Here is a 16,839-nt window from a genome sequence, read left to right as displayed (position 1 = left end):
GGAAAACAGCAAGATCCTGTCTCTTCAAAAAATTTAACAATTAGCCGGGCATGATGGCAGGCACCTGTAATCCCAGCTACTTGACTGGCTGAAGTGGGAGGATTGCTTGAGCCCAGGAAGTGGAGGCTGCAGTCAGCTGTGATTGTGCCACTGCACTCCAGCCTGGGTGATAGAGTGAGACCCTGTCTCTAAAAAATAACAATAAAAAGATCCAAGTCGGACACATCATTCCTACACTCAAAGCCTGTGAGTGGCTTCCTCTGGCAACTGGAATCAAACCTCAAGTCCTCCCGGAGCTGGAGAGCCCTGCCGTACTCTGGCTGCTCTGTGGCCTCACCTGGGACCCCTGGTCTGTCCACTTGTTACTGTCCAGTGACAGTGGCTTCCCACCATCCCTTAAACTCCCCCTTTGCTGCTGCTGCTCTAGGGCTGTTGCACTGTTTTCTCTGTAGAGAATGCTCTCCCCAGCTCTGCATGGCATGCTCCCGAAATTCACGCAGGTGAGCTAGTCAGCAGCCCCCTTAACCCCATCACAGATGAATGCCCCTTCACACCCTCCTGCAATCCAATGTGTGTCTCTCGGAACCTCTGGCCCACTTCCCTTTTCTCTGTGGAGCTCGTTACCATGGGACCCTGGGTTTTGTAACTGTGGTTTATTGCCTTGTCTTCCCAACAAGAATGCACAGCAGTCTGTCTGGGTCATTGCGGCAGCCCCTCACCCCCCTGAACAATGCTGGGTAGGCACCCAGTAGAGTTATCAAATGGATAAATAAACGCAATTGCAGAGAGGAGGCGGCCACTTTTGGCAGCCTCCATGCGCGGTGCCAGGGCCATGTGCGAGGCCGTTGATGAGCGTTAGCTCATTGGATTTCCATACTGACCTCGGGAGGTGGAGACTCACAAATCCATTTTACAAATAAGGAATCTAAGGCTCAAAAAATCCCAAGGAGACCACACAGCTCGCGACGGGTTGAGCCAGTTTTGACGCCAAGTTTGCCTGCAGCCCGAGCCCAAGTGCCACCCCTGCTCCATGCCACTTGCTGGCACAGCTCTGATGACTCTCTCCTGCCTGGCTCTGACGGGTCTCTGCCCGTGTTCTGGTAATGATTTTCACCCCACAGTTTGCCCCCTTCATCATGACTCTCATTCATTTGTTTTAAAGGCCGTTTCTCTCCTGTCTTCTAGCGTTGCAAATTCTGGTTAGCTAAACAAGAACTCCAGGAGTTCTCGGCAACACATCAGTGAGACAGGATGGGGCGGGGAGAGGCGCCCACCTCCGTGTGCTAATGCATTTACCTCCAGCCCGCAGGCCTCCGCAGAGCTGGCAGCCAGGAACCTCCAGAGCCTCCAAACCTAGCCTGTCCTGCAAGATGAAGCTGCTTCTTGGGAATCTTTTAGCTCAGGATGCTGTGTTCCATATTCACGATGAAATTTCCATGTTCATGAGGGCAACCAGCAGCATGGCACTTGGGAAAGAACTCCAGCCGGTTACATTTAGGGTCCTGAAAAAAAATTCCAAACCGAGAATACTTTCTGGCTAGTGCCATTTAGCATTTTCATCTAATAGAGATTTTTTTTTTCTTTTGTGTGCCCTGGCTTCTCAGTAAGTGTTCTCTGTGCCGGCTGAGCACCAATGGCTCCGCTCCTCCTTGCTGCCTCCCTGAGTCACTCTGTCCCACTGACTGCTAAGGGCACGAGGCCTCTAGTGACAGTTCCGGCCACCAGGGAAGATGCTGGGTATGTTTTGTTCTTTCCAGTCTGGTTCCTGCCTCCCAAACCCAACTCCCATGTTCTCTCTGGGAGCCCTGCAAGAACAGGGCTTTAGAAAGTTCTCCTTTTTTGGCTGGGTGCAGTGGCTCACGCCTGTAATCCCAACACTTTGGGAGGCCCAGGCAGGCGGATCACGAGGTCAGGAGATCGAGACCATCCTGGCCAACACGGTGAAACCCCGTCTCTACTAAAATACAAAAAATTAGCCAGGCATGGTGGTGTGCGCCTGTAGTCCCAGCTACTTGGGAGGCTGAGGCAGGAGAATTGCTTGAACCTGGGAGGCGGAGGCTGCAGTGAGCTGGGATCGTGCCACTGTACTCCAGCCTGGCGACACAGCAAGACGCCAGACTCCATTTCAAAAATAAAATAAAATAAAATTCTCTTTTTTCTTCAGCCTTCTTGGTCTGCCTGGGATTAACGTACATGGCCACTCTTGGGACTTCTCCCCTTGCTAGCCTGTAAGTTCACCTCTCCCAAGAGTCCAGGGTCTGTATCGCCCCTTTCCTTCTCCCCTTATCTGGTTTCTCTTGCTTTGGGATAATACCACCCCCTCCCTCCCACCACCAGACAAGCCATGTGTGCCCCACCCTCTCCTAAGCAATTTACAGGAATGAACTCCGGACTCTCCAAACAAGTGTATGGGACGGGCACCCCCCCATCTTCCAGAGAACAGCATGCAGGCTCAGAGAGGTGAAGTGACTTGCCCATGGTCGCACTGCTGGGGAGGTGGAGAAGCCAGGGCGTAGCTGGCTTAACTGTGCTGCTCTTCTGCCTCATGGCATTTAGTTTGAAGAGAAGCGGCTCCAGGGCTGTCCCTCCTGTTGCTACGGAGCCCTAGGCAAGTCAATTAATTTCACACAGTCTGTTTCATCGGCAAAATGGGCCTGAATTTATTCCTGATTCACTGGGTAGTTTTTACAGATGAAATGTGATCACAGCTGGCAATAAACCTGGTCCCACAATGATGTGGACAGCAGCCTCCTCTGCAGCGCCACTGTCCCGCCCGGGCTATGTGAAGATGGGCACCGGCAGGGAGGGTGGCAGGCAGTCCCACAGCTGGGGCTCCAGGCTGATAGCGGTGGCTGAGACGGAGTCATCCCGGATCTCAGGTCAGCCCACCCATCTCATCCCAGAGGGCACCGTGTGTCTCTCCAACATGTGGTCACCTGTCTCCCTGACTGTGTTCCACTGTCACTAGAACAAGAGGACCTGGGCCTGCCAAGCTCCAAAGACAGCTCATCGTGAGGAGGAAAAGTAACTTTACAGAAGCGATGTGTGGTGGTTGTTAAACTGCTGCATCTTCTATCTGCCTTCACAGCACTCACACGCACATACACATGCGCACACATATGCGTACATGTACATGCATACACACAGGCATGCACACACACACACTTGCTGCAGGGGATCCCACCACGAAAGTCCATCCTCCACCCCCCTCAAGGGAGCAAAGTCTGTTCAGAAAACAAACTCCAACACGTCTAAAAGAAAATAACAAAAAAACCCAAACTTTACTTGCATTTAGCCATTAATAAATAATTTACAGTATGTACACGTGGTGACACTCCACACAGGTCACAGACACGTGGACGCAGTGAGGGTTCCCCACTTCCAAGCAGAACGTGAGCAAATACAACCAAAATAAAGTGCTTCACTTTTTACTTCCAACATAGGGACCATCTAAAACCAGCAAGGGGAGGGAGGGGCCGGGCCCCGAGCACCCTCCCACCCGCCCACTCGGTTCTGGCAGAGGGAGCAGGACCTCTCGGAGGGAGGGGGAGACACACGTTCTGCAGCCTCCTGGCCAGTGTATGAGAGGTCCCTGGGGAACAGCAGAGGGGCTGCCGTGGATGCTGATGGGTGGGTAGGGTGTGGGGCTGTAGGGCTGCTGGCAGGATCACCCTCTGGGGCCTGGCTGCACTTTTGGGAGCGAAGCCTGGCTTTGTGCTGTGGGCACAGCAGCACAGGTGGGACTGTTTGGGCTCCTGGATGAGCACCCTAGGCTGAAATGAGGCGGGAGCCAGCAGCAAGTCTCTCCTGGCTGTGTGGCCACAGGGCTTAAGGGAAGAGATTAGAGGTTGAAGACCCTGCCAGGGCTGCTCAGAGCTGAGAGTCCTAAGACCCTGCTCCTCTCCCCAGACTCCAGATGTGGATGGACCGGGTTGGGGGCTCTTGGGGTTGTGAGGAGGAAGCAGAGGATCAGGGCAGGCCAGCTGGCCCCATCCACTGGGTCTCCTGCCACACCCTGGGGCCCAGGCTCCCCTGCCCAGGAGCTCTTGCATCTGCAGGAGGAAGAGGAACAGAAGTCAAGGGTCTCTTCTCTGTTTAGACATTTAGAACCAAGCACTTCAACTTTCTAAGCACAGGGTAGAAGGGGCTGGGGCCCAGGCCAGAGACGGGCAGCTGAGCAGGTGCCTGAAAACTGGGGCCTGCACTGGTACCTACAGCAGCCAGGTGAGCACGGGTAGGGAGGCCACAGGCGAGAAGGCACCAGGCGGGCACGACCTACTGGCCAAAAGATTCCATCAATCTGCTAAGGTGCCAAGCAGCGCCCCGGGGGTGCCCTGCCTGGGGCCAAGCCCAAGGATGCCTGTGTGGCTGGGGTGTCCCCGCTGGCCTAGGGGGTTCGAGTGTGCTCTCGTGTAAGAGTGTGTGCGTGCGTGTGGCGGGCACAGGGGGCCCCACGGATCGGCGAGCAGCAGTCGGCCGGGCCTTTCAGTGCATTGCGAGGGGAAGGAGCGGACTCTGACGGTTCCCAGTGTCTCTCTGGTGGGGGTGGGGGGGCTTCAGCCTGAGGGGCTGTTTTGCACATTCACACTGCGGGGGCGGGGCAAGGGGAGCTGCTGTCCCTCTCACACAGCTCTACTATCACAAACATCACGGCACCAGTCACCACAACCTTGTCACGTGCACTAGAGGGGGAGGGGTCCATGCCTGAGCCCTTGGCAGCAGGCGGTCCCTGGCGTTCTGCAGGGCCATGGGGGACGCGCCAGGAGATCTGCACCCCGTTGGCGGTCCCAGCCCACACATGTAGAAGCCGAGAAGACAGAGCCCGCGCCTCCCTCCTCATCTACGCGTCTAGCAGAACACAGGGAGCAGGGCCAGGAGCAGGACGAGGGCGCCCAGGAGGGGCCGGGGGGCCAGGGATAGCCCCGCAGCCGCCATGCCTGGCAGGTCCCGAGTCCTCTCATACAGGTGCAGTTTGTCTTTGTTGGAGTGGAGCATCTTGACATCCTCCAGCGCGTAGTAGGCGGCCAGTGTGAAGTTCACGTCGCCCGTGGTGAGGAGGTCGAAGACACAGGCCTGGTAGTACAGGTCCTCCACCGGCAGCTTCTCCTTGCACTTGGCCACGGCTGTCTCGTACGGGAAGGTCTCGGGGGCTGTGGGTGCAGGGCTGGCGGCTGCCAGCCTGCGGGCACCGGTGCCCTCAGCGTTGGTGTGGAAGGCCTGGAAGTCGATCTGCTGGTTGAGGGGGCAGCCCCGCAGGCAGAGGTAGAGACCCTGGCTGTCCCAGTCCTCCACAGCGTTGACCACTTCCTCTGGCATGCGGACGGCAAAGGTCAGGTAGCGGCCCACCTGGCGCACCACGATGGTGGTGCCGATATACTTGGCCTGGATTTCCACGTGCTGGCCTGACACCTTCTCAGTGATCTTCAGGCTATTGGCCCCGTGCTTGTCCCCACCGTTCTTAGAGCCATCCACGAAGGCGGCCGGGAGCTCGTCCATCTCAGCCTGGTACACCTTCTGGTCCACGCACTCCTGGAAGTTCTTGAAGATGATGGTGAGCTGCCAGGGAAAGGGGCAGAGGAGAGTGGGTGAGGCACAGTGGGAGGAGGCACAGCCCCACACTTAAGATGGTCTAGACTGAGAGGAGGGCATGAAGGATCCTCAGGGATGCTCCAGACACTCCCTTCCCCAGGTTGGACAGATCAGCTCCATCTGCGCAGCTGTGCACTTCACATTCTTTAAATGAAAACAACTTGCCTTTTTTACTTTAAAAAGTGACTTAGAAAAATGTTAGGCCACTACCCTAAGTAGAAAACTAGCTTTTACTATATAGGGAAGTGAACCATAAAAATAAAAATCAAAAGCCCAGTGTGGTAGGCTGAATAATGGCTCCCAAGGAGAGCATGCCCTAATCCCTGTAACCTGGGAATGTTCCTTAGAAGGCAAAAGGGACCCTGCAGATGTGATTAGGTTAAGAACACTGAGATGAAGAGATTATTCTGGATTACCTGGGTGGGCCCTAGATGGAATCACAAGTATCTTTATAAGAAGGAGGCAGAGGGAGATTTGACTAACTAGGACAGAGGAGAAGGTGATGTGATCAACAAGGCAGAGATTCGAATGATGTGGCCACAAACCAAGGGATGCTGGCAACCACCAAAAGCTGGAAATGGCAATGAATGGATTCTCCCCTGGAGTCTCCAGAAGGACCAGCCCTGCTGATACCTTGATTTTATCCCCATGAGACATATTCTGAATTTCTGGCCTCCACAATTATAAAACATTTCCGTTGGTTTGAACCACTCAGTTTATGCTAATTTGCTACAGTGGCGATAGGAAACGAATATGGTTTGCAAACATCATCTTGCATAATGACAGTGGTACTGGAGCCCAATTCCTGACAAAGGACCCAAGCAAATGTCTGAACATTACGGCAGGTGGAATGGAGGGAAATGATGCTCAAAGAAAGAATGAATAGGGCAAAATCCATGCAAGCAGGCAGAGGCAAGCAGAAGCCACTGTCCCAAGGCTGCTGAAAGGGGTCCCTAAGCTGGACCATGGAGGAGGGGAACAGGAAAGGAGGAAGGTGCTGATTGGTAAAAGGCAGATGAAGGTTCCAGGCTGAACGCACAGCCTTGGCCAGGGCTGGAGCAGGGAGGCTCCTTTCTGCTGGAGCCTGTGGCCAGGGGTGAGTGGCTGGACTGAGCTGCTGGAGGAGCAGCTGGCTGGGTGGCACCATTCTCCTCCTGAGAGCCAGACACAGGTGCACTGGTTGCATACAGCATGCCAGGCACTGCGTGTATTACTTTTAGTCTCATGTGATACTGCAAGGGTCAGTGACATTACTCCCAATTTTCCAGATGAGAAAATGTAGGCTCAGAGAGAGGCAGTAACTTGCCTAAGGTCACACAGCCAGCAAGAGGCAGAGCTGGGATTAGACTCTGGGTTTCCAGACTTTAGGCTCTTTTGGCCACAAGCCCATAGGGTGGGAGGCCTGAGAGGAGGGCCAGTGGCCAGGGGAGCAGGTGAGTTTCCTCTGCTGTCCCCGTCCTGAGTGGTATCTGGCTGTTCTTTTCTCCTTAACCCTAAGTAGGCTATCTGGGTTGGAAAAAGAGAAATTGGGAGAGAAAAAACTACCCCCTCTTCCACTCCTTTCCCAGGTGCCGGCTGTTTTGCCATGGGAGTGCTGGGTGCCTTGGTCCCCCTGGACCAAGGGCAGCTGGAACCCGGACTCCCAGCCTGAAGCCAGGAAGGGAGGTGGGGTGAAGGGGGCAAGGTGGCACCCAGGCCTTTTGTGACCTCCTGCTAAAACCCCACCTTTATCTGCTGCACTACTCTCCCCCAGGCCGGGCAACTACCGCCACCACTAAGCCCCAACCCCTCACCCCTCTGTAGGTCAGGGCTCACCCCTCCCCACCCAGGAGAGGGTCTGGCCAGCTAGCTGGCTGGCTGACAGCGCTCCCAAGGGATCCCACCCCAACCCGGCCTCAGAGGGTCTGCAGGCTGAAGGGGTCTGAGCAAGGGGGAGCTGCTGATGACATGCACAGCTATTCTCTGCCTGGGCACTTGGGGGAGGCATGAGGACTGCCTGGCCAGCTCTCTGCGTAGAGGGCAAAGCCGCCAAGTGCCAAGGGAGTTTCTGGCCTAACAGCAGATGTGTGGCGAGGGCACAGTGCGAGGTGCTAGAAAGCAACAGGAAATAAAAAGCTGCTCTGATGGGGAAGGGAAGCAGGGAAACCACAGAAGGACCTCAGCTCAGGCAGGAGAGTCGCAGGAAGGTGGAAGGTGGGGTCTGGCCAGGGATGCAGCAGGAGGCCATCCTGTTCTCTGGGGCCCGGAGGCCAGGGGTGCAGCAGAGTGGCCTCAGTTTGGGGCGGGCTGGCCCAGGGCCATGGCCTCAGGGCCAGGTGCTAAGAGGCCTGAGGCCTGGAAAGGGGGTCCCAGAACCTTCTAGATAATACAAGCCAGTGGGGTATTCAGAGCCACTAGAGGTGCCCCTGGCTGTGTTGCTGTGGCTTTGTGGGTTCCCCATATTGACATAAGGCTTCGGGGTGACAAGGTGAGGAGAACTGGTAGCCTCAGGGGTGTGGAACCCCCAGAAGAACAGAGGGAGACCCTAGGCCAAGGCTTCTGAAGAAGAAAAATCCTGTCCTCTCACCGTGTTAGTCAGAAAGGCAAGGCTGGGAGGAGCTGAACGAGGGGCAGGCTGCTGGAGACTTGAAAAGAAATGGCAGTCTTTTCATGAGCCCGTCCATCTCGGGCGCCCGGCGCTGTGCTTTCTGTGCCTGATGGAGACTGCCTGGGGCCGGGGCTCTGCAGGAGTCCATGGAGCACAGCACCAGGAGGACCCCAAGCGCACAGCTCCTTGAGTACTGGACTCGATTTCCTCGCCTTCCTTCCTATAGGGGTCCCAGCCTGGCCCCCAGGACACGGCACACTTCCTGTTTGCAGTGGGATGTCAAAGGTGGCTGCAGCCTCTCCATCCAGCATGGAGCCCTAAGCCTCGAACCTGATGAAATCACTGCTATTCTACCATTCCTGACCTATGGAAATGGCAGCTTCATACGGTTCAACCTCGACTTCTTCCTTCTTTCCACCCACTGGCCAGCCCACCTCGGTGTGGAGGCCGCCTGGGGGGGCCGGAGGTGGGCCAGCCAGGGTGGTCTGGGCCGTGGGTGGTCCTGCCATGGGGGGAGGATGGGGGACTCTGGTGTCCCTGCCTGGTGTGCAGGGCCACACAGACACTGGGGGTGGGGGGGTGTCCTGCTTTCCAAGTGCCATCAGTCTCCCTGGAACAGGAAAGGCTGGTTTCACTCTAACCACCATCTCTCGCAGAGACAGCCTCCTGGAAGGCTGACAGGCTGCTTGACTCTTCTTGGCACCAGTGCCAGGGACTCAACCACAAGTAACAGCATGAAGGGGGCCTGTCGAAAGCTGGAGGCTCGCTGCCAACACAGCCACGGGCGGGCTGCCGCTCCTGCCTCTGCTGCTCCCCCTTCTGAAGGGGCCCTGGCTCTTTCCACTGCACCGGGCACGAGGCAGAGCCCGGGTTGCCTCAGCTACTATTTACAGAGCACCTGGCACTCCATGCCAGGCCCGGTGCTGGGGGCTGGGGGTACACGAGGGAGAAGATCCCTATGCTTCAGGGGGTCACAGACTAAGCAAATGAATCATGCAAAGGGAGAGGCTGGCAAGTGCTATGGGGAAAACTAACCAGCGGGGAAAGGAAGGGGAAGGCGCAGGACTCCAGTTCCTGTACTCTCCTGAGTCTCAGTTTCTTTGTCTGTAAAATGGGTATTAGCAGCACAGCTGGGAAGAGGGTGATGGAGCAGGAGGCTGGGCACAGAAGGCTGTCCCACGGGGGTAAGACATTGGCTAAAATGTCCACGTAGAAAACACTAGATCTTGATCGTCCACAAGAACAGAGGGATTAGCTGATAGGCGGTGGCCCCTAGTGATGCCCAGGTGTTTGGGGCCAGCTTCATGCACACAGGGCTTGTACATGAAGCTTCTGCACAAGAAGGCAAATCTCATGGTTACAGGGTCAGGGTCTGGCCAGGCAGGGGCTGGACACACTCTGGGAAGCCCGAGGGGAGGCCTTCAAGAGCAGGTGTGCAGGGACAGGTGGAGTCTGGCTGGCTGAGAGGGGAAAGGGGAGTGGGTTTCCAGTGGGTGGTAGAGTCTGGCAGGCCCAGAGGGCTCCGTTGGTGGTGGTCGAGGTGGTCACAGAAGCCCAGAGGCCTCATCATCTTGGAGATGAAGGTCCCTTGCCTTTCCCTGCTCCCTGCAGACACCAGGCTGCTCTCCCACTCCGCCTGCTTTGGATGTCGACTCCTCTGTTCCTCCATCTGGAAACTCGTGCTGTGCTTCAGGGGTGAGCTTGGTGGATGGGCTCCCCAGTTCTCTGGACAGAGCCAAGGCTCCCAATGGCCTTCAACATCCTGCTGCCCCAGCCCCCATCACCAGCTCCCTTTGCTGGTCTTTGCTCTTCACTAGCCTGGCAGCTTTTGGGAGGGAGGGCAACGACTAGCTCAGAGGCTGGCACAGATGCAACGTCTGTTCAGTGTTTGCTCCATCAATGAGTGAACGAACACACCTGAGTAACGGAGGCCTGACAGACAGGCGGGGGCAGAGGCCAAAGGTGCCTGAAGCCAGCCAGCGAGGTTCTCACCGGGGGACCACAGTACCCCAGTCCGGCCCGAGTTCTGAGACTGACTTGGCCATAGACATTGACGCTGTCACTGTCTGGCGTCCTGCAGAGCCTGGTTGACAGGGCTGAGCTCTCAGCCTGCTGAGATCAAAGGTGGCCTTCGGTTGCAGCAGAAACGGGCTGGGTTGGTGAAGCTCTGCTTCATACTCTTCTGGAAGCCTCCATGCTGGGATAGGAAGGGAAGTTCTCCCTTCACTGCTCCACCCCGTCACATCACCCCCATCCATAATGGGGGCAGCAGCCCAGCCTCCCTGCACACAAATCACAAATCCTTCCCGGTGTGTGGCTTGGCTGTGTTGTCGCATTTGGTGCTTCTACCCCCTGGGCTCTGGAGGAGTAAGCCACCTGGGGTCCACATCCCTCTCACATCCTCAGACCTCCCTGTGCACCCTGCTAGACCTTGGGAACATGCAGGATGGGAGAGGGCGGCCGGGTCCCCTCTGAAGCGTGCTGGTGCCTGGATTTAGAAGCTGCAGCCTCAGGCTCCTGGCGTCCGTTTGTCTTGGCTCTCAGGAGGGCGGGTGGTGGGGAGGTGCAGGGGCCGTGGGGGAGGTGGCTGGGTCCTTGATGCAGGCCCTGAGTATGCAGAGGGCTGCGGGGGCACAGGGTGGAGTGTACCGGCTGCAAGTCTTCTCCATTAGGCGTCATGGTCTGGTGCCAAGGGCCCGCTTGGGAATCCACAGAGTGAAGACCTGCTTATTTCCCACCCAACCAGGGCCCAGAAAGCGACCCCCTGCAGGCAGGCAAGGGCCACCGGAGCAGAGGGAAGTGGCAGGGATGGAGCATTTCCCTGGCTGCCAGGTCACCTCGCTGTCCTCCTCTGGGTGTGGAGGGGTGGGAAGGAACAGAAACGCCCTTGTGGTGAATCTGGCACTGCCCGACACACGGCCTCCTTCCAACTGGCTCTTCCTAGGAAAACAGACCCACTGCCACTTCGCCAAGCTGGAAACCCCAGGGGGCACCGATGGGCCGGGCACTGGGGAGGGTGGACGTGTCCCCATCGCCTGAACTGGGAGCCACCAGCTTCCTTCCTGGCCTCGAGGCCTTGCCCTCTGGCTAAGTCTGAATATGAGGTCACAGGACATCCTCCCCAAAAGTGGGTATGGGAGGGAGGCCTGGGGTAGACAGGAGTGTCCACTTGCGTGGGTCCATGGCTGTGTGTGTGGCTGCGGCCCCATGAGCAGGACCTGAGTCCTGCTGCCCCCATGCTGAGGCCTCCTTGGGTCGGAAAACCAGCAGCCCTCAGTGGCCTTGTGGGGCCGCTGAGAACATGCCAGGTTCTGGAGTCACCTGGGCCTGGGGCAAATTCTAGTTCAGCATCCCAGCTGACTGTGCACTTGGGGTGGGAAGGTCACTTGGCCTCTTAGAGCATCAGGCTCCCCATTTGTGAAATGGAGCTATGCCAGCCAGGCCGGGCTGGCTCGAGGAAGGAGGGAGGAAGCTGAGACCCACCCCTTCAGGGAGGGTGCTCCTGTGTCCCCGCTCTGCTCCATCTTCCCCCATTCCCAGGCACCCGAGGCCCTCTCAGCCTCTCAGTGTCCACGCAGGGCAGAAACAAAGGGCAGGGCTGTGCCCTACAGCCGCCCCCTCCCCCTTACCTTGCTGGTGGCAGTGGCCGCTGAGCCGGGCAGCACAGGCGTGTTGGTAACCTGCACGTTCAGGTAATTATTGTCGATGAGCGGCCAGGCGCCCTGCACCTTGCAGGTCTGGAAGCGGTCTGTGAAAGTCCTGAGGTGTGGGTCCCCAAAGAGGCCGCAGTGCGTGTAGTTGGGGGTGGCTGAGTGCTTGTGAAAGCTCTTCTCGTAATGGCAGATCTCGGGGCTGTCCGAGCGCTCCTGGCTGTCTCCAGCCGGTGGGAGCGTGCGCAGGCGTGGCTGCGAGGTGGGGCCATCCTTGGAGCAGTTGTGCTGGCTCATGAGGTCCTCTATGCCATGGACGGCCGAGTGGTAGGCCAGGTCACCCCGGCAGGTGCGGGCCGTCCGCCGCGTGCACAGGGCGTAGCTGCGCAAGGCTGCGCAGAACTCGGGGGTGTCGTCTGAGGCTGGGGCGTGGCTGCCCGACGTGGCACTCCAGAACTCAGAGTTGCACTTGAGGATCTTGCACGGGGAGGTGGCTGAGGAGAAAGGAATGAACACACTGTCGGGGTGCAGCCTGGCAACCCCAGCTTCTGCTACCATCTGTGGGCCGGGGAGTAGCCACACATCGCACGAGGGCCCCTCCTCTAGGGCAGAGCCACCCACGCCACACACAGATGGTGAAAAATTTCCTGCAGGTGGTAGGAAAGGGGTCCTTCTACGCAGCCTATAGCAACCCCAAGTGGACAGGCATGCACGACAGCAGGCTGAAAGGGCTAGTGGGAACCCTCCCACGGCGCCAGCCTGCTAGGGAGTGGTCACTGTTTGGGGGAAGTAGGACTTTGGGAGCTGATATGCCACCCCGGGGCCTTTGACATCTATGTGCACTTTCATGGCCACCCCAAGAATTCTGGCTAAAGCAACAGGAATCCGGCAGGGAATTAGCCCCACTATTAAATATGTGTCCCCAGTCCTGGCACTGTATGACCTTATACAAATGACCTCCCATCTCTGTGCCTTGTTATACTCATCTGGAAGATGGGATGATGAGTGTGAAGTGATTTATCACGTATAAAGGACTTAGTCTGGCCCCAGCATTCATAGCCAAAACTCAGTGAACGTTGCCTGGTATGACTGCTCTATTAGCCCTAGCCATAGAGGAGCTGGCTTCCCTTATGCTGACCGTAGTCCCATCCTTCTCTGTCCTGCTCAGAGAAGCAAGCTGAGAAGCAACTGACAGTAGTAACCTTGGATCCCTCACAAGCTTTGAGACTTTAGTGACAATTAGCCAAAATGACCATGCCCCAGAACTCTGGCTTTAACACACCTAATCTTCTCAACACATAGAACCTGCCCTTTTCTGGCCTTCCTCTGCACAGCCCATAGTGACCACAAGTGGCCAGGCACACAGACCTGCAGCAGGACAGAAGTTCCCACATGGGTTCCAGGAGAAAGGGGCCAGGAGACCAGCTGGGAGGTCCAGCCTCTGGGGTCACAGCCCATGCTGGCTGAGGTGGTCTCTAGTGGGGAAAGGGAGCCTCAGCACTCTTGTCTGGGCCACTAACTTGGCTTGTGACCTTGGAAAAGTCAGTTTGTTTCTCTGGTGCTGGTTTTACCTATAAAATTGAGCCGCACATAAAACCAAGAACAGACACATTTGAGGGCAGGCTAACGTGAGCACGAGTGCCTACCTATCCCAGCAGCCTTGTGTGAACCCAGCCTGAGTTGTGCAGCCCTGGACCTGGGTGATCTCTCCTGCCTCTGCAGGTGGGTGGGCACCATTCTACAGGAGCACAAGTCACCTTCCCAGGTCACAGACCTGAGCACAGGGGAGTCAGTGCTCATCTGAAATTTGGGCTCCCCCCCCTCACGTGACCTGTGTTTGCCATACTGCCAGTAACAAGGTAATTTCAGGTGATACCTAAGTGAACACTTTGTCTTTTAATTTGAGAAGTCATATCTTTATTTAAATGTGCATTAAGAAAAAAAAAATTGCTGGGTACGGTGGCTCATGCCTGTAATCCCAGCACTTTTTGGGAGGCTGAGGCAGGCAGATCATGTGAGGTCTGGAGTTTGAGACCAGCCTGGCCAACATGATGAAACCCCTTCTCTACCAAAAATACAAAAATTAGCCAGGCGTGGTGGCACGAGGATTGCTTGAACCCGGGAGGCAGAGGTTACAGTGACCTGAGATGGTGCCACTGTACTCCAGTCTGGGAGACAGAGCAAGACTCCATCTCAAAAAAAAAAAAAAAAAAATTGATGGAAGAGCTACAGACTTCCCATTTTATTAGCTTTAAATTGAAGAAGTATGCTCACTTAAAGGGTCAGGTTAGGTAAGTGACAGTCAGGTGGTGCCCGCTTGATATGGTTTGGCTGTGTCCCCACCCAAATCTCACCTTGAACTGCAATAATCTCCACGTGTCAAGGGTGGGGCCAAGTGGAGATAACTGAATCAGGAGGCCATTTCCCCCGTACTGTTCTCGTGGTAGTGAGTAAGTCTCACGAGATCTGATGGTTTTATAAATGGGAGTTCCCCTGCACGTGCTCTCTTGCCTGCCGCCATGTAAGATGTCCTTTGCTTCTCCTTTGCCTTCTGCCATGATTGTGAGGCCTCCCCAGCCATGTGGAACTGTAAGTCCATTAAATCTCTTTCCTTTATGAATTACCCAGTCTTGGGTACGTCTTTATCAGCAGTGTGAGAACAGACTAATACACCACTATAAAGGGATGCTATGGCAGATATGTGGGGAGCACTGGTGAGATCCCCCCATGTAGTCTTCCTCCCACACAGGTGTGCTCCTGAGGACAGGTCTCCCTCCCAAGGCAACGAGAAGATTCTCTTGCCCTGCTGTCTTCACGTCTCCTTAACCTGTACAAGATATGCAAGGGCCCAAACTACCTGTAGGCTTTGAAATGTTGGCGCGGTCCACGTGGGAAAAGGTAGCTTCCCTGCCGCCCCCTGATAAAGCCAGTACAGGAGAGGAGTGGGGTGGGGGCGTGTATGGGGAGGGAGCGCTACGCAGAACAAGCATTTGGAGGGACCCAGCGCACAGGAACTGACTGCTGCGGTGGCCTGCACACAATGCCTGTCCCGGCAGCCTCATTAATTCCAGGAGCCGGTTGTGCTGACCTGACATTCTGCCTCCTCAGAATCATGCAGATGTGGGCATCAGAGAAAATCAACCAGAAGGAATACTGGTCTCCTGTTAATCGATGGCCACGCTCAAGCTCTGGTTCATCTCTGGCCCTTACTGTGACCAATGTAGAAAAAGGACACTGCCTGTCCCTTTACAGCAGGCCCCACTGCTACACAAGCAGGAGCTGTGCTGGGCTCTGACTCTCCACCAGGACACGAATCTGGTAGGAGTGCAGGGACCGTGAAGTCCCAGCTGGCTGGCTCTGTCCCAGGTCCGGTGCTGCAGGCGGTACAGGCCTCCCCTCATTGCATCTTCCCGGTGCGACTGCCATCCCTAGCTCTCGAGAAAGCCAGGCTCTGCTGGGCTGACTTCTTGCCCAAGTCTCACTTCGAGGAAGGAGCCAGGGCAGGACATGAATCCAGCCCACTGGACTTGAGAGCTCATGCCCCCGGCAGCCACACATCATCACACAACCTCATTAGCACACTCCTGATTCCCTCCCCCACGGTGGGCTCCAGCCTGTCCTGCAAGACCCATCTTATGACACTGTGCTCCCAGGAGCAGGAGGCCTGTGGTCCACACATGCTCTCTCCCTGCCTTGCTTCCAGCAGACAAGTTCCAAGGGGTCACCTCCCAGGGTGAGCAGGGGCTCAACGGCAGGGTCGGACTGGTGCCCAGGTGTGGCTCTACCCTCCAAATGGGCAACTCCGCAGCCTCCTGCATTTTAAGCGGACTGGCTTCATGATCAGGATGTGCTACCTCCACAGCCTTCAAAACTGTTCTCAGCGCAGCACCCCAGCTATAGAACTCTGGGGTATGTGGAGAGTTCATGACAGAAATCCCACCCAGGTACCCTGGAAAGGGGTCCCTCACATGCTCCAGGGCCGTGGAGTGGCATCTGATAGCCCCAGATGAGGCTGTACTGGGTGGCCTGGGACCCAGCTCGGCAGGCCCCAGTGGGGCCAGGGGTTCTGCAATTCTGCCAAGTTCCCAGGAGAGGCCCATGCTGCTGGTCCCCTGCCCACTTTGAGTAGTGAGGCTTCAGAGTTGGTTCACTTTCTTTTCAACAGTCACAGGAGCCAAGCTAGAGCCTGATGCAGCCCGACCAGCCTGGAGTGTGTGAAGGCGACATTTCCCCAGGATCGGGAGGGGGCTGGTGGCGAAGGTTCAGAGAAGGGGGCTGCAGGCAAAGGGGTGGCGAGAGGCAGACAGCCCCCCCAGGAGCAAACAGCAGGGATGCGGCCACCTGAGCCCTGATGCTGAGCGGCTAAGAAGTGCCTGAGACAAGGCCCTTTCACTTCTCCATTCCACACGGGCACCTTCTCCTGCTCCTCTCCTCCTCCCAGAGCCCACCCACTCTAAGAACAAGACCACCCCTCACCCAGCAGGCATAGCTGTCTGCCTGCCACTCAGAGATGGTGGCAGAGGTCACACTCTGGAACCGTTGCACCTAGGAACCAGGGTCCCTGTCTCCCCCACTCCTCTGTAGGCTTCAGGACCCTGGTGGTGGGGTGAGCTCCTTGCCCCACTATTCCCTCCAAGTTCTGCCAGCCCCAGCTCTGGGTGGGCTGAGGGCCAGCACAGGCCCTGAAGGGAGGTGTCTGGTTCAAAGTCCCGCTCTGTCCCCTACCAGTAGTTTCGGGAACTTGACTCAGCCTGTTTCCTTAACTGTCAAGTAGAGACTGTGTCCACCTTAAAGGGTCGCTGAGGACATGAGATGTACACGGCATGCCTGGAGCCCCAGGGGCATCCAGCAAACAGGGTCCCCCACAAAGGCCACAGTGGGGGACAATGCTTGCAGCCCTGGGAGGTCAGAGGTTAGAAGTCACGGGCTTGAGGGACAGGAGGGGCACTGGAGGGAGCCTGCCCCTCCCTGGTGAAGCTCCAGCAGACGTGGCATCTCTCCTCATCCCTCCTT

The 16,839-nt window shown here is 56.7% G+C and overlaps 1 protein-coding gene across 3 annotated transcripts in view; it reads right to left on the bottom strand.

Moving 5' to 3' along the window:
• Positions 1-3,252: 3,252 nt before the first annotated feature.
• Positions 3,253-16,839, bottom strand: part of LOC116463317 (repulsive guidance molecule A) — a 46,099-nt gene continuing 32,512 nt past the window's right edge. For 2 of the 3 annotated variants that reach the window (XM_032146362.2, XM_032146361.2), the window contains 2 exons: positions 11,806-12,320; positions 4,307-5,556 (listed from right to left, as the gene is read on the bottom strand). In XM_032146362.2, coding sequence (XP_032002253.1) covers positions 4,849-5,556; positions 11,806-12,320 — 1,223 coding nt within the window. In that variant the 3' untranslated portion in view covers positions 4,307-4,848. Of the gene's footprint in view, positions 4,053-4,306; positions 5,557-11,805; positions 12,321-16,839 lie in introns of those variants that run through there. The other variant, XM_058434583.1, reaches the window with a different exon arrangement.

The sequence above is a fragment of the Hylobates moloch genome, unplaced genomic scaffold (assembly GCF_009828535.3).
Source record: "Hylobates moloch isolate HMO894 unplaced genomic scaffold, HMol_V3 SCAFFOLD_33, whole genome shotgun sequence".
Classification (NCBI taxonomy): Eukaryota; Metazoa; Chordata; class Mammalia; order Primates; family Hylobatidae; genus Hylobates; species Hylobates moloch.
Note: the sequence above shows the minus strand (reverse complement) of the source record. Positions and strands in the feature narration are given on the sequence as shown.